General features: G+C 35.2%; 1 protein-coding gene across 12 annotated transcripts in view; it reads right to left on the minus strand.

Annotated features, from left to right (window-relative positions):
• LOC127799117 (transportin MOS14) overlaps window positions 1–17,517 on the minus strand; it is a 38,405-nt gene that overhangs the window by 18,445 nt on the left and 2,443 nt on the right. For 9 of the 12 annotated variants that reach the window (XR_008022547.1, XR_008022548.1, XR_008022549.1 and 6 more), the window contains exons 2-14: window positions 17,203–17,301; window positions 16,792–17,013; window positions 16,537–16,656; window positions 16,188–16,271; window positions 16,053–16,112; window positions 13,646–13,774; window positions 12,933–12,994; window positions 12,269–12,325; window positions 11,714–11,837; window positions 9,634–9,768; window positions 4,965–5,045; window positions 744–857; window positions 486–565 (exon numbers count right to left, since the gene is read on the minus strand). Coding sequence is in view for 7 of the 12 variants with exons in the window: in XM_052332856.1 (XP_052188816.1) it covers window positions 486–565; window positions 744–857; window positions 4,965–5,045; window positions 9,634–9,768; window positions 11,714–11,837; window positions 12,269–12,325; window positions 12,933–12,994; window positions 13,646–13,774; window positions 16,053–16,112; window positions 16,188–16,271; window positions 16,537–16,656; window positions 16,792–17,013; window positions 17,203–17,301 (1,367 nt within the window). In the remaining 5 variants the exon portion in view is untranslated. The remainder of the gene's footprint in view (window positions 1–485; window positions 566–743; window positions 858–4,964; window positions 5,046–9,633; window positions 9,769–11,713; window positions 11,838–12,268; window positions 12,326–12,932; window positions 12,995–13,645; window positions 13,775–16,052; window positions 16,113–16,187; window positions 16,272–16,536; window positions 16,657–16,791; window positions 17,014–17,202; window positions 17,302–17,517) is intronic. The other 3 variants (XM_052332858.1, XM_052332860.1, XM_052332859.1) reach the window with 3 other exon arrangements.

Below are 17,517 nucleotides of genomic sequence, written 5' to 3' on the forward strand. Positions count from 1 at the left end.
TTAGAGGAGTTCGATGATCTTTTCATTTCAAAAATTGCCATTTCTTTTCCAGAATTTTGGGAACCAGAAATAAAAATGGTGTTTGATTTCCATTTTCCATTCCAAAGAAAATAAAAACAAAATGGAAAGAAATCGAAAAAAAGGAAGCCAAATCCTTTCCGCATTCAGTTTTTCTTTTTCATCCATTTTATTGACAATTGACACCAAAATCAAACATTTTCATTTTCCATTGTTTTCTAACACAAAAGGAATGAAATGGAAAACCTGAAATGACAACAACAAAAATTCAAGCAGGCCTTAAGAAGTTGGACTATAGAAAAATTAATGAGATAAAATAGCACAAAAATTGTAGGCATTCTTAACAGTACTGGACTAAAAGTTATGATAGGGGCACTTGACAATATAAGGTATAGGGATATGCTCAAGAGGCATGTATTTTATGCAGGCGTACATTATATCACATTAGAGACAGAAGGTTGCCTTACAATAAGGAACTGGTATTAGCCTGAAAAGCAGAAAGCCACTTGGAAAAGGAACCAGCAACATCTGCAACTGATCTATATACCTAGAATGAAATCATGGTACAAGTAGAAAAAACAGATGTCAGAATAATTGAGATCTTTTAACAGATCCTTCAGGATTTAACTCTACATTTTATTGTGAAGTCAAAATATTGTTCGTATAAATGAAAACTACACACTAGAAGAAATATGAGGAATCTAAAAGGGGCATGTATGACCTACAATGCACATGAAGCCTTTGATTTCTTCAGAAGCCATACTAGACAGAATTGTCACCAAGTGCATTATCACAGAAAAATCAAAGGTTTGGCCTTCTTGCAGTACTACTTCAGCAACCTGTCAAATAAGCATACAAATTATTGTTCTAAAAAAGGATCAAGCTGATAACAGCATACATGACTCCTTAGCTGTAATGACAAACATATCATCTTAATGAAGTTCAAGAGTTAAATGTGCATGTAGTATAAGCAATTCAAGCAGAATGTAAATGGTATGTGACAGACATTTTTTAGCAACCTAAATTATTTAGAGGTTTGTCATGGGTGGTTGTAATATAAAGTTTCAAGCCTAAGGGCTGAAACAGGGAGTAGATATTTTTATTTTTCCAAAAAAAAAAAAAAGAGTGCAACAAGATGAATAATCACTTCTAAAAATGTGTCGCATTGTATCAGACATGGCATTAGATACCAATACTAAGAAGACACTTCTGAACATGTGTCCAACACTCAACTATGCATGCTTCATTCATTTTTAACTTTTCAAGCAACAGTCAGTTTAGGATATGAATGCACATAGTTAAGAATATTCATTTTAACATTTAAACTAAATTAGACTCCCTTCACTAGTTTAAAAGAATTAATTCAGAATTTATATCTTTTATTCCTTCCTCTTTCAAGCTTTTCACTTTGATTATTGAGACCATACAATAACAAAAGACCACCATGGAGGTCTGTCATACCCAAGCCCACATCGGTAGTCTACTAGGGAGGTCTTTGGTATATCACTTGGTCTCAAGATCCCAAAGATCACCTTCAGCTAGCACTTTTGGGTGAGTTACAAAGGGGGGCAAACCATAAAGCCCAAAACCTTTCAGCTTGCTATGGATAAATCTTTCTCAAATAGGCATTTAAATATTTGCCTAAATAATATTATCTTCATAAGTATGTAACACATACTCATCAATGGGTCTTTAATGCATCAGATTTTAATTTATTTTTTAAATTTCCATTATGAGTTGTCCATGTTCTATATTGTCACGTCATAACACCATAATGTGCTTCTTGGCAAAGATATGTTTCATGTGAGATTTCACATTCACCCATTTTCTTCTCTTTGTGCTTCTTATCAACCAACTTAGGAAATACAGTGATATTTGCAGAAGAAAAGAAAATAAAATAAAAGACTTCACTTATTTATAATTTCAGACGAAGATGAAGCATAGTGGTGGTTATTGTGTCAGCCTTACACACCAAAGGCCACAATTCGACGGAGAGCAACATCAACCATCAATAGTGTATGTTATGGTAGCACTTGTTAAAATAAGTAAGATAAAGTTGTATCAACATAAAGTCGGAATGCTTTTTGGACCAAAATATGGAATGGTCAAGATAAACCTGAGAAGTATTCTAAAATTTTTATTAAACTGTTTGTTAAATTTTTTGGAATGCACTGGAGGACATATGCGTCACTTTTTCTTATTTGTAAGGTCCAAGATATGCTTATCTGGAGTGGGGGAAGAGATAAGCATATCTGAAAAATACAAGATAAGAAGTCATGTGACTTTTTTTCCGAGGGTCGCCAGATAAGTTTAACAAACACATTGGAAATGACAAAAATCTAGAATGCTTTCCATATCTTATCTTTTCTGGTCTATATCTTGGTTAACAAACACTATCTGTACATATATATCCTTTTGAAGATGAAATAAGATAAGTGAAATGATGGGTATAGTGGCTATTGTGTCTGCCTTGCTCACTAAAGAAGATCACAAATTCAATTAAGGGCAGCAACAACCATCATGCTAGAAGTTGATAGAGGGTAGCATCAACCATCAACCATCAATAGTGTATTTTTCAAAAATACATACATATCTTATTGGAGATCAAATAAGTTAGTGATAGAAAAATTCTGCTTGCAAGAATGGATTTTGTTGTTTAGGGCGTGATTTCAACATGATTAGTTACCCCCATGAAAGATCGAGATGCAAATGCTTTAGTAGGCTATAAGGGACTTCTCTGACTTCATAGGCACATAGGAGCTCATGGGATCTTCTTCAACAATAACATAACAATTTTTGTTGTTTTATGTGTGTGTGGGTGGGGAGGAGGGGTGATTTCAATATGATTAGGTACCGCCCCTAAAAGGATAAGATGTAGAGGATTTAGTAGGCCACGAGGGATATATATGATTGTCATGTACCTAGGGTTTTGATAGGGAATTGGAAGAAATCGAGGGGGAATTAGACAAAAGGAGAGGGAAATGCAACAAGAAATGGGGAAGGATTACGGACAGAACAACAAGGAGGGGGAGATTAGAGAGAAATTAGAGGGATCAGGGAGAGAGTTCAAAGGGAAATTGAGAGAGAATTCATGAAAAGGAAATGAGAGAATTCAATTATCATTCCAAAACATGCCTTCCCTGTTAAGCCCTCAGATTATGAGTTGGACAATTGAGGGAATTCCGATTGAATTCTGAGAAAAAAATGAATGTAGGAAGATAGACAGAATGAGGGAGGGAGAAAGAGAGAGAGAAATGAAAGAAAGACTTTTGCATTATTCTTCAATGATACTTCCTCGTACTGTTGTAGGTCTCTTATAGAGCCTCCAGCAACCATAACAACATTCTAACAATATAATAGCTAACTAACATAACAGCCAAAATACTAAGCTAATTCCCTAACCACTTAACCCCCATCTAGTTAGCAACTAATGACACATACAAGTAGTTATTAACGACCATTTACTGATTCACCCCTAGGGTCGTGACATTTCCATCCTCTAGTTGTGGCTTATATATAGCCTAACAACTTTCCACATGCACTCATATGCAGTACAACTATAAGCATAACTACCTATGGCTAAGGACAAACATCTATAACAAAAAAGGAAAGAAAATTACAATTACTGCCCTAGTAAACCCTCAAAATAGTTGTACAATATAGTAATGCATGTAAGCTAACTACTACTACATTTACTAATCTCCTTAGGAATCCTTGGGGTCGTGACAAGGACTTTAAAGAAAACAGGAATCTCATGGATCTCCGTTTGGTGGGTGTCAATTATAAATGGATAAAATCAAGGGAGGATACATCATATATTGATTAATTCTTAATCTCTTGGGATTGGAAGGATATTTCTCAATCTGGTCTCCCTAGGGTCGTGTAAAATAACTTCCCTATTCTATGTGACTAAGATGCGCACCAGTTCAAGGCCTATGCTAGTCAGACTTGAGAATATGGACCCAAGGAGAATGGTGTCATAGATCTTACGAGGAATTTCTATTCTAGTTATGAGGGATGTTTTGGAAAATATTATTTGAGAATTCTTTCAAATTAATGAAATTAAGAATTTAGATTATTAATGGGAGGGTATCTTTACCTTCAGATGGAAGGCTTTCAAGAATGACTAAAAAAGAGTGGGAGAAAATTCTTAGATATGAAAGGTGTGTGTGAAACAACAATCTAGGCCAATCTATTTTAAGGAGATAGACATAAATACCAAAAAAAAATTCATAAATGGCAATGGTTGTACGTAAACATATTGGACTTCAGGGACTGGAGATTGTTAAGGAGGAGGAAATTGCTTCTAGGTTCATTGATATTTTCGTTATTTTTGGTCCAAAGAGGAGAGTTAGATTCTTGGAGATCTACCCATCCAAATTCATTGCCTAGAAAAGGCCATTTTCAAACAAAGGTTATAAAGGCTTTGCAGATTTAGGTGGAGATAATGCTGTTGGCCCTGATGATTCTTGTCAAAGATGAGAAGTTGATCTTGTCCTCATTCTCAGGCAAGATCAAATCATTTTGATTGGCTTTTCTTTCTAAACGTAGTGTGTATCTTCTAGAAGATAGGTTGCTATAATTTCTTTCTATATTTGGTTGTATCCTAAATTGTATTGGTTTCCAAATCTGAATTTGGAAACTTTCCTATTATGTTTTTTAGGAACTTCCTAGTTTGATAGGCAGCCTTGTATATAAATTCAGCTATCCCTTCAAAGGGAAATAAGATTGAATACACTTTTCACGTCATTCTTGACATGGTATCAAAGCCTTAGGACTCCAATCACTGTTCTTTGCGACTATTGCTGTGGCATTCATCAATCTTCTTGTCAGCTAGAAAAGCCAACCCTGCTTTTCTAGCAACATCTAAGGATGACATTGCAAGTAATAATAGCACAAATATTTCATTTGCCCAAGGAAAGAAAGTTCTAGTTAAATGCACTCACCACATTAAGAGCAAACATTTTACTTTCCACATCCTTCCAAGGAATTTGTACATTTGAAGATATCCAACCACCAAAGAATATCTGGAATGCGGTTTTGAAAGGAAAAGGTGTTAGAAAATGACTATAAAAATTATAAGCACAATGACAGAAATAACAACAAATTGGCATGATGCAAAACATAACTTCCTTTCAATTAGTTTAACTAGTTTAAGGCAAGGACAAAATGGATAACTAATTCCCAGACCAACTGATCATACATCTTTCAATAGATTAAGATCTAGATCCTGGAGCATATTTTGATTTTTTAGTGTTTTTATTTATTTATTTTTTGTTTAGTTATGGTTAGTACTCAAGTTATTAGGTTTTGAAAGTATTTTACATTATTAGCTTTAATGAGTAGACATGTGACTAGCATTAGACTTTTAATAGACGGATGCCTAAGATTAGAACCACTCCTTTGTGACCAACTGCTAGGATTTAATATCGCTGTAACCCTATAAAAAAAACCTTATAAAACATTTTGTAGGGAGGTGTTTTATTCTAATTCAACATTTGAGATTTTATTAAACCCTAAGATTCATATACCCTTACAAATTTACGTTTTTTAACCCAAATTTTGCACTTGTTTTTGTTGATTCTGTAAGAGCGAAATGATCCTATAGTTTTGTTAGGGTTTTCACTTAGAGCTAGGGTTGGACGCACTAGAAGACATGGAAGAAACAAACAAGTCTAGGAAACAGAATTGTCAGAGATGCAACATATGATTGAAGATTTGTCTCAAGCTGTGCATGCTTTACAGCAACGGGAACTTGTGGGAACCCTTATGAAGGTGGTTTTGAGACTTGACACTCCGGTTATTGGTCTTGAGGGAGAAAATATGGCGATGGAGAAAATGAAAACCCCTTTCATTGCATGACATTGGAACTGCAAATTTGAGGCAGATTGGAAGAGCGGTTGGTACATGCACTCAATTTGTCAGGTGGGTGGAATCAAAGTAAAAGTTGTTGATTTCTACAAAAAGATGCATGTCAAGGGCTATTTGGACTGGGAAACAAGCTTAGGGAATTCTGTTGAGCAGAAGAATATGGTCGAAGACAAGAGTTTTTTGTAAAGATAAAATTGAAAGACACTGCCACTCAATGGTGGAAGAGAATTGTAGAGCAGCGTGCTCACCTAGGGAAACCAAAAATTCAGACTTGGAAAGACATGAGGGCTAAGATGTGGGAGCAATTTTTGCTGCTGATTATGCAATACAGTTATCTGAGAGATCTCATTCCTTGAAGCAAAAGGGGGTGACCATGGAAGAGTACATAACTGAGTACAATCATCTATCACTAAGGTTAAATGAAACTGATGAACAGATGACCTTAAAATATTTGGCTGGTTTGAATCAATCTATAAGAGATGATATGGCAGTTGTATGTTTGTTTATCCTTGAAGATGCTCAACAATATACTTTAACAGATGAAAAGAGGGTATCTCATTATGGTACTAGACATTCCTTAATGATTCAGGGGACTATTGTGTCAAGTCCCAAGGTTCCAGCTGTTTTCCAAGGCTTGAAAAGTGCCCAAACAGCTTCAAGAAAGACCAAACAAGCAGCAGTTTTGGAAAGACAACCTGTAGAGTTGTTGGGGATTCAAGGCACAGTGACAAGGGGAAGGAGTTTGGAGTATCAAACGGTGCTGGCTGCAACCGTACACAATCTGCCCTTCGATATTTGATTGTCATGAGTTGGGTCGTGCCTCTTATTTTTGTTCTCACACCAAGTTAATTTACTAGAAGCTGAAACTGAGGATGAAGAAAGCATTGAAGAACTTCTTTATGATGAATATGTTGAAGATGAGGAGTGAGGACTGAGGAGGAAGAAAATGACTAACTATCTGTCCAAGGCGAAAGTCTTATCTTACAGCTGGTTTATCTACTCCTAAGGTGGTAGAACAAGAAGATTGGAGCAGCCATGGCATATTTTGCACCAAGGTAACTTGTGGAGAAAAGGTTTGTGATGTTATCAATGATAATGGTAGTATTGAGAATGTTGTATTGAATGAAGCATTAGAAAAGTTAAAAACTTACCACAGAAAAAATCCCCAACCTTACAAAATCACATGCATGTAGAAGGATAATGAGATATTTTTCACTATGTGATGTTTGTTTTAGTTTAACATGGGTGACGTCTACAACAAGGATGAGGTAAGGTCTGATATTTTGCCAATGGGTGCTAGCCATATTATATTGTGTTGTTCCTTTTTATTCAATCATGAAATGAAACATCGTACCAAGCCATATGAAGGATGAACCTGTTGAAGTTACTAAAGGGGTGAAGTTACTAAAGGGGACAAGGCTAGTATTTTCTCAACTCAAGCCTAAGTACTTAGAGACCAAAATAAACCAACATCATCCATTCACTTAATATTGAGGAAACCCACGGAGAGAGCAGCTCTTCAGCCATAGAAACCCATGATATAATCATTTTTTAGCTCCCTCACATGTGAAGCAATTCCCAATAACTAATACATCTTCTGACAAAAAGTAGCACCATACACTAGCAGCTTCAAAGAGAATGCATTTCAAAAATCACAAAGGATACACCCATTTGACCCAACATGAAATGGTCTTCATGACCATACAGAAATCTAGGTCTCCAAAACCTATTTCTTAAGCTCTTTAAATGAGATCACTCTCATGCCTTTATGGAGGGAGATAACTAGTTGTAACTTTTTATGAGGAGGTTGGCCTAGGAAGAGGTGAGTTCTCAGCATTTTTCCTTCTATATAGGAACTTATCAGCAAAATGGAAGTTGTAAGATGAACACCAGGTAATTTAGTTAATTCAGTGTTGGAGAATCACACAATGCTACTTCACGCTATAGAAAATTGCCACAGAATTGGAGTTTTAACTTTCCCAGAGTTACCTTGCGCTAGTTTTATTTTAAGAATGGCATTTAAGAAATGGCAGTTCAGGCATCTTTCTACAAAATTATATAATGTGATACTTAAATCAAAGAGGATGCCTGATGAATGCAGAAGGAACCCTCTAGAACCTATTTCTAAAAATAAAGGAGATATTCAAAATTATGAAAATTACAAAGGAATCAAGATAATGAAACACAGTATGAAACTTTTGCGGAGGGTGACTGAGCAAAGGTTAAGAAGAGAGAACAATGTGTTTGGGTATCAATTTGATTTTATGGCTGGAAAAAAATGTGTTTGGGAAATCTCTAGAGATTAGAAGAAGGATTAGAAGAAAATGATCTACATATAGTGTTTCTAGGTCTAGAGAAAATTTGATAAATTCCTAGAGAAGTCATATAAAGGGTTTTAGAAAGGAAAGTTTGAGTTCGTTATATAAAGATTATTAAAAGCATCCATCATGGAGCTGAAACATGTGTTAGAACTTGGGGGAGATACTGAAACTTTTCCCATTACAACTGAATTACATCTTAAATCTACACTGAGCCCTTATTGCTTCCCTCTAGTGATGGATGAACTCACTAAGCACATCCAAAAAGGAAGTGCCCTGGTAAATGCTATTTCCAGATGACATTGTCATGGTAATTGAGACAAAAGGTGTGAATGCTAAGCTATGGAGGAACACCTTAGATTCCAAAGGTTCAAGTTGAACAGACCAAGAACCAAATACATGAAATATAAGTTTAGAAAAAATATAACTGTGGATAATGTTAGGGTGATACTTGAAAATCAAGTTATTCAACAAACAAAATATAGTTTTGATATCTTGGATCAATTGTCTTTTCAGATGGAAACATTATTGAGATTGTTGCTTACATAATTAAAGAATTATGGTTAAAATGGATGTGTGTTTGGCATTTTATGCAATAGTAAAATCCCATTAAAGCTAAAGAAAAATGTTATTAAGACAACCTATGTCGTTTGTCAAAAAATGTTGGGACCAAAAAAGGCCAAAGTGTACAAAATATGAGTATATCAAAGATGTGGATGTTGCAAAGGACTAATAAGATAGTTTAGTCATGTGAGAAAAAGACTACTAGAATTAGAGAATTTTTTAATAAAAGCAGTAAGAGGGAGATCAAGAAAAACTTGGTGCCAACTGCCAACTTTTAAGCATACTATGCATTACAATGGCTTTACAAATGATATGGCCATTGATAGAGATGATTGGCAAGTTAGAATCCCTAACCCTGCCTAGTGGGATTAAGGCTTGACATATTGTTATAATCAACTTACATAAGTAACTAAATTCCAAATTTTGAACCCAATCAAAGTTCAAAAGATAAATATATGATCTAATGATCCTTCAAATTTTGTAATTAGAATACTATTCTTACTCTCAGTAACTAGGAAGAAACTAAAGGGGCAACAAAACAGTAATAAATGTTTGTACCCCAGAAACCCAAAGGGCAATGGCAAACATGGTATGGCAAGAAATATTTTGAAAAGTGGCAATGTTTTGAAAATAAGAAGAAACACATTTGCTTATGTTCATTTTTTTTTACCCTTTTTTGTTCACTTTTCTAAAAATGCAAATAACTATCAGATATTTTTTTTAGAAACTCAAAAAAACAAACAATAAAAAAAGAGAAAAAAACATTATCAAAAGGCACATAAACTTTGAGCTAACCAAGTACCATTTTCCAGCACAAAAAGCACTTACTGATCTAGGGATAAAGACTTTCAGAGACAATCACCTTTTGTATAAATGTAGCAGATTTTAGAAGCTGACATATATCCACCAAAAGTTCCACCAAGTTCATCCTGAAGTGCACAAGGCCATCAGGAAGGTCAAGTTCCCCTGTGTCATCATTAAAGGTAGAGTCATCCACCTGTAAAATATAACCAATCAAAAGATTACAAAATTGCCCCAAAAAAACTGCTTTGTGGAAGAGAAATATCTTTAATTTCACACTGATGTGGGCACTAAAACAATAAAAAAGAATAGAAGAGATCACAGAGTGCTGAAAGGAACATAACTAGAAGATAAATGCTTGTGTCTTCATGCCATGACTTGAAAAAAAAAAATCCCAGACCAGCATTATAGTTTCTCAATGGAATCTCAGTCTATAGTTGTTGCTCTTTGACACAGACTACCATTTATAATTCTCTACTACATCATAGTTAAGAGCATTCACTTACAAATGACCAACCAAAAATCATTAATAACCCAAATTATTATGTTTGCCTCAGATGGCAACTCCAAAGGTTGTGCTACAACTATAACAAGGGTGTCCCCTTAGCACAAGGCTCCCCACTATGTGAGGGTCAATAGAGGGTCATATTTGTATACAGCCTTCACAAAGAGGCTATTTCCACAATTTGAACCATGACCTTTCTATCACAAAGGAACATATAGAAGAGTACCACAAAAATCAAATCTATTGCAATGGGAGCTAATGCTTTTTCCTGAAATGAATGGTTTAAAGTTTAAGGTAGAAGTACTTACAAAAAAAGTATAATGAGGTTATTTTAAGAACGAAGTGACTAGAAATAAAATGCATTGCCAGGATCGCAGGCATTACATGCATAATTTCTTGACCTCTTTTCAGTTGCTTTTAATAAGGAACAGTTATGGCTGAGTGTTCCTCATCTTCCCCTAATGAAGTGGTGTGGTCACTGAGTTTTAGACAAAATATTCAGGATTGAAAATTGATTCGTTGTTGTCTTTCTTTAAGTTGCTCCAAGGTTTCCTAATAATTGGGGTAAGAGATGGATGGATGGACGGGTATGGAGCCCAACACAAGAGGACCTTCACTATTCATTCTTTCATGGCTCTGCAAGACAAAGGTTTCTCTGGCTTTCCTTGGAAAACATAACAAAATTTGAGAGCTACAATCAGAGTTTCCGGTTTGCAGTCCCTTAGAGCCATTTTCCACATTAATAACATGAGAAACCATAGCTCTGGTGTTTTAAATTGGTACTATTGAGTTAGTTGGCCATCCTCTTCATTGCCTGATGGCACAAGATGTTTGGGCTTTTGTATATTCCCTTTTGTGAGTGCAGTTGGTTGTGCTAGCCTCTATGATTACTTCATATACTATTGGAGGAGGCACTGGCCCCTAGCCTATTATAAATCCATGTGGAGAACTTTTGCCATGTGCATCTGGTGGTGCATTTGGCAAAAATGAACTCAAATCCTTTTGAAGGAGTGGAGAGCTCAGTTTTTTGTCTGAAGCCACATTATTTTCACTTTATTTTTATGGTTGAGGATAGACACCCCCTTTTGCTTGTCCATCATTCTGTATTTTTTGGATGATTAACTAGTAGTTGGTAATAGTTAATGGAAGCAAGGGTGTCCAGCTCATTCTTCTGTATAAGGTTCGCTGTATAAGTCAGATAATTGTGACAAATGCAAAAAGTTGGCCCTGCTCATAGAGGGATTGAGACCCAGAAAATGTGAGATCTGAACTGATTAAGATGGATGGATGAAGAAAAGCCTCTATAAGATAATGAATACAACTCCATCCAAAACCCTCGCCTCTATTCTTCCCTCTCCACCTTTTAATTTTCAAGTGTTTCAAAATCGAAGTTCTGACCCTCATATTGATGTAGGGTAAAAGATTATTGTCCATAATTCTGCAATCAACTGATCAAGCTAACCTACTAAATTGTGACACTGCAATACAGAGTAAGATGACAGATAACTATGAACTTCCCATCTATAAAAGCATGAAATCATGCAGAAAATAAACCAACAAAAAGAACATGCCTGTACTCAGAAAGGAGATGGACTACTTATTTATACCAAAAATCAAATGGTAGAAAAAAGAAAACCTGAGCACGCAATAGAAGAGCATCAAGTAATGCTGAGAAGATAGAAAAGAATATGTCTTCTGCATTTTTCATATTTTTTCCACTGTCCCCACCGAGACCGAGAATATAACTTGCAAGAGTAGACCTGGAAAAGAAAGAATATGAAACAAGACTGGAATTACAAACCAAAAAGTTCAAAATACAATTGAAGAAAGCTTGTAAATCATAAATACCACAAGAAACCTGCATGAAAAATCTCAATCTCGCAAATTGGCCATCTTCAATGGCACATTATCCATGGCAATGCAGAGAAGATATATATAGTTGTCTGATGTACAAGAATTTGCTCTAATCATGTGAAAAAAAATGAGTTAAAAATGCACACAAACATGACAGCATCACACCACGCCAGCCACTAGGGATAGTTACTTGTAAGCTAAAGTCGTCCATGTGGTCAGGAATATGTACACCAATTTATTTACCAGAAGCAACTCAAATATAGTGCATTTAGTAACACTAACAAGCCAACCAAGCAGCAAGGAAAGAGCTATCCAAGATAGGGCAAAGAAAGAGTACCAGAACTGCAAAGTCAAGTCTGCTATTTCCCACTCTTCACTTGGATATGCCACACAACTGCCACAATAGCTAAGATATCAGCTTGAGATTATTAGCAACAAATTTATCAATATGGACAGAAAAAAAAAGGGGGGGTGGGAGAGGGGGGAATTTGAACTCTTCAAACTTCAACTGCAATAGGAAAAAGACACAAAATGCAAGACCATGAGGTAATATATTGTAAGATTTTCATAATGGTCTCTTTAGCATCATTTGCCGTCAATTCATGACTAGCAACAGATGCCCATTTTATATTCATTGCTTAAGAGTTGATATCTACAACAATCATTACAGATATCCTTGGGCATAAAAAGGATGGATTCGAAAGTGCATTGGATACAGCCTAGGACACATAAAGTGGGGTATACCGAATGAACATTTCTCACAAAAATATCTAAAAAGCTCTCATACCAAAAAGGCATCCAGAATGCACAAGGCATCCACTTTGCAAGGGTCAGGGGAGGAGACTGTACGCTTGCTTTTTTGCAAAGAGGTTATTTCCACAACTTTGAACCCATGACTGTCAAATTAAAGAGGAGCAACATTGCCATTGGCCCAAGGCAATCCATCTAAGAATCTTTTTGTACCAAAAAAATCAATAAATAAAATAAAATTTAAATCTGACCTCAGAAGTGAATCTGCCAATACAAGTGCTTCAGAACTTGCTTCTACAATCAGAGCTGGTGCCTAGCACAGAATAAGTAAATATGAAAAAAAAATGAAGATAAAAGAGCAAAAAAATTCAACTTCTCCTTGGTTATAAAAGGTTGTCATAAATGTTGCAAGATGATTTTCAAGAACTATCCACAAACCAACATGTAAAACCCTTCAAAATAGCATGACATGCAATTTTTTCTAAGAATTTAAGGGTTCCGGTTGAATTGGGAGAATCTGTATGCACTATTAGAGGTCAGTCTATAAGAGAACGATATATTCGTATCAACATATAAGTTTTAATGCAAACCTTTAACTACAGGGATGAATTCAAATAGGCTCTTCTAATGAAAAACTATAATATAATGAAATATGGTTCGCCAACATACATAAATCTGAACATCCTACTTCTCTATGTGGGATAGATTCTTATGTAGCTATCGGGATTGCATGGAGATATGGCACTTTTTTCTTTTATAAGTGAGGCTGAAAATATGGTACACAAGATGAATATTTGACCTAAAATTCTCTTTAAGGTTCAAAGTGACCAACATGTAGAATGAGAAAAATTGATTACTGGGATTTGCAAGGTACATCAACTATTAAAATTCAAAGCAGCTTTTTCTACTAAGAGGAAGTAATGAAATAAAACCTAATAGCTGAACTAGAATTCTAGATACTTACTGCTTGACCAACTTCTGACATCAAGCATGCAAGACCACTAACCACTTTATCATCCCCATTAGTAAGAGCTGGTAAGAGAAGTGCATCTTTAAGATATCCTATTCTCTGTAGCACAACCTGTGGAAGCCCCTATGGAGGCAAGCAAACTTGATAAGATATGGTTTAGCTAGAAAGTGAAAAGCTACTTACAGTTATGTTAACATTACAATCTAATTTACATTGCAGAACATTCTAATGGTAGCTCGACAACTATTTTTCTTCCAACAAGACTTAAGGAACAGATAAGGCATTTAATTGGACACTATACATGTCACAACTTTGTTTCAGAGCAGTTCCTGCAAAATAAACACTTGAGGCTTTTATTTTTCCAACTATTTAGGGCCCATTCAAGAGGGTTGTCAATTTTTATTTTCATTTTTAATTTTTTTTTTCAGTTTTTTATGTTCTGTTTTCATTTTCTGTTAAAAAAAATGAAAATTGAGCATATTGGTTGATAACTTGATAACACTGTTAGTTTTGAAAAATTTTAAAAATAAAATCTGAACATTTTTGGTGTAAAAAGATATCAGTTTGAGGGTGAGTAGTAGGTTGAATAAGACAATAGCTAAATGTAGGTCTATTGGTGAGAAGTAGAGATGTCAAATGGATCGAGCTGCACACAACCATCCTAGCCCGACCACTGGAAACAACTGTGGGATTTAAAACAGTAATTCTGATAGCAGCTTCCTTAGATGTTAGAACACGACTAGCTTTTAACCATTTTGTAGCCATTATGTGGCTAAACAAATAAATTGATTCAGATATACAACATATATTGATTTTAATTGTAAGTGAAAGTTATTTTAAAGTTCATATATCATAGTTTAAAAATAATAAAATAAAACAAGTTTGCAGTCTAGTGAGGAGCAAATCAATGGTGGTTGTTGAGCATCAATGTGAGTGAAACTGAGTAAAATTGAAAAGTGAAAACAGAAACAGAAAATGAAAACAAGTTTTTTGTGTGTTCAAAATTTTGAAATTTTTTAATAACTTTTAAAAACAGAGATAGGTAATCAAACAGAATTTTCTGTTTTTGTTTACAAAATTTTGAAAACAAAAACAAAAAACTGAAATGAAAGTGAAATAAAACGGACCCTTAGTGAATCAATCAGGTTCCTTACAATACAAGCAAATCAAGCATGGAATTAATGAAACTGAAAATTTATTACTTGATTAAAAGTGCATGAGTATGAGGCATAGAAATTTTCAAAAAATAATTGAGACATGATATGATGTATGATGTAGTAAAAAATTATACATTTTGATATTTAACCACAGTAACTATATTTTTCTACATTACAAATTGTCACACACTATGATCTTGGCGCAACATCGGCAGTTTATTTACAAATTTGCACTGTCTTCTTAGTCATTTCCTTCATGTTATATTGTATGTTTTATTTACTTTATGCATTTGTATTAGTTTGGATATTACAGCTGTAAGGGGGAGGATATTTTAGGGGTTGATCCACGTGTAAAGGGGCCTGGAAAAAAGACGAAAGAGTTGGTTATTAGGGGTGGGATCTGCTGTGGCAGCACCCATGCTAGAGGCTTAAATATCCTCTAGACTCAGCTTGTAACGGCATGCAAAAATCAGAAAGAATTCTATCCTTTCTCTCTGTTTCCTCTTCTCTTCTCTTCCTCCATTTCTAATCTCTCTTACCTACTTCGTCTTCTTCTAAATTCCCTATTGTCCTCTCTAATTCACACCGAATTAGAAGGCAGATTTCATTGTCACATTTGGGTTGTAACACAAAATAATGTATTTTGATATAATCATAGTAACTACATTTTTTTAGATTACAAAATCACATAATTTTATTATATAAAAATGTTCGGAAATAATTTTTAGTGGGATAAAGGCTGGATATGTTGTTGTTGTTGTTGTTGTTGTTGTTGTTCGGAAATAATTTTCCATATTTGAGGTTAAAACTCTTTACATTAGAACTCTATTTAAGAAGGGATAGAAGGGATTAATTCATTTACCTCTGCCTTATTTTGTTTTATCATTTGATTCTAAGTTATTTTAGTTTAAGCTTGTTATATATTTCATGTGTGCCTAGGAATGGACAACCAACCCTACTAGAGCTTCTCCACGAGGAAATGCCTGTTCTCCGAGTGTTTCAAGAACCAATCCTAGTTACTGTTCACAAACTTGTGCAAGTAGTAACTAGGCTTTGGTCTGTGCATGTGAAGATAGCAACTAGATATGGTTCTTGAGTTCAAAAATGGCATCAATTCCCATTCTAGAACAAACCCCCTCTACTTGCATACGTACAAAGATTGAATTTCTCTTCTAATGAATTTGGACTAAATGACAATCAAGCGACCAATATGTAGATTGTTGAGGTCAAGTTGATGTCCATACCTCATGCCGACTCACAAGCTCAACAAGAACTTCAATAGCCAGATCAAATGACAATGAAACCTAATCACAAGCACTGGATTGCATCAGCAACTCAATCAAGATATTCCAGACAACCAATTATATTGCAAAGATTACCTGCAAAGATTTGAACACAAAATCAAGAAGTGGATGTGCTGACAATGAGCTGGGGGGAATGTCTGAGAAGCAACGAGCTCTAACCTGAATGCATGATGGAACAATACAATGAGAAAAAAAAACCCTTAGTGTGTCACAATTTAATATTTTCCATGCCTACTTTAGATTGGGAAATTTGTTAAACAGTATCTGGATGCTTCAAATTAGATCTGTTGGGGCAAAAACAAAAATACACAACTCCAAGATACTACTCTTACATGAAAAAAAGTCATTCTTTCCAGTAATAATATCAAATATTATAATTCACTCATTGGATAGGAGCAAACACATATTTTTACAATTGTCTTACCCAACTCAGTAAGCAACGCAATATCTTCCTGTTTCGCTCATGCAGCTGAATGCCACCATCAATCCTTTTCTCAGACTGCTGTAGTAGAAACTCGAGAACCAAAGGAGTTCGTGAAAGAAGCTGCTTTCAACATATGAAATTGAACATTAACAGCTATGAGGGCAAATTCATAAAAACTATAATACGGGGAAAATTGAAAGAGGACAAAACAATTAAAGTAGTTATAAATATGTTGAACATTAGAATGCCATAAACCTCTCGGCCATACTCGCGTCGGCAAGCTGAATTTATATTACAATCAGTACTTTGATCCTCAATAACCTCTGGCAGGACAGTTAGCATCTCCAGAACAGCAATATTGCCATCTTCCTGGCTTTGCAGATTCTGGAGACTGTAAAAAAGTTGCTCAATAGGTTTAGTGTGCTCGACGGCATGAAGGGTGAGAGAAGAGAGTGCAAGACAGATTTGTGTCAAGAGCTGTAAGGAAAATAAACCAAAGTTCACTCAAACCAAAGCTAATACATAAACAAATGCCATAGACAAAGGACAGATACAAAAAGAAAAGAGGCTAGTAAAGCCAGTTTGGAACAGATTATCTCAAAATAGCATATCTTTCAAGTATTAGAGCATAAGCACAGCTGATCAGGATGATGAAGATGGGAGCACCTGTGGGGGGCCTGAACTAAATCTTTTAGCACCCACAAGAAGGGCATTTAGCAGAGCCTCCTTAGCTCCTGACTGCAAATAATATCCTTCATTCTGAATCTGTAAAATAATGCAATAAATAGAGATTAACAAATGCATTCAACACATGAACAGATATTTGTGTACTTATGGGTGTAACAAGATGCCAAAATGGGGTAAGATGAAAATAACTGGTTCGAAAAATAAGCACTCTGGCACACATTGTCCATCCACACTTGTCCAAAAAGAGCAAACATCAAAGCTGGTCAACAAAGTCTGAAGAGACTATTCTGAAGG

Source organism: Diospyros lotus, chromosome 4, assembly GCF_014633365.1.
Source record: "Diospyros lotus cultivar Yz01 chromosome 4, ASM1463336v1, whole genome shotgun sequence".
Lineage (NCBI taxonomy): Eukaryota > Viridiplantae > Streptophyta > Magnoliopsida > Ericales > Ebenaceae > Diospyros > Diospyros lotus.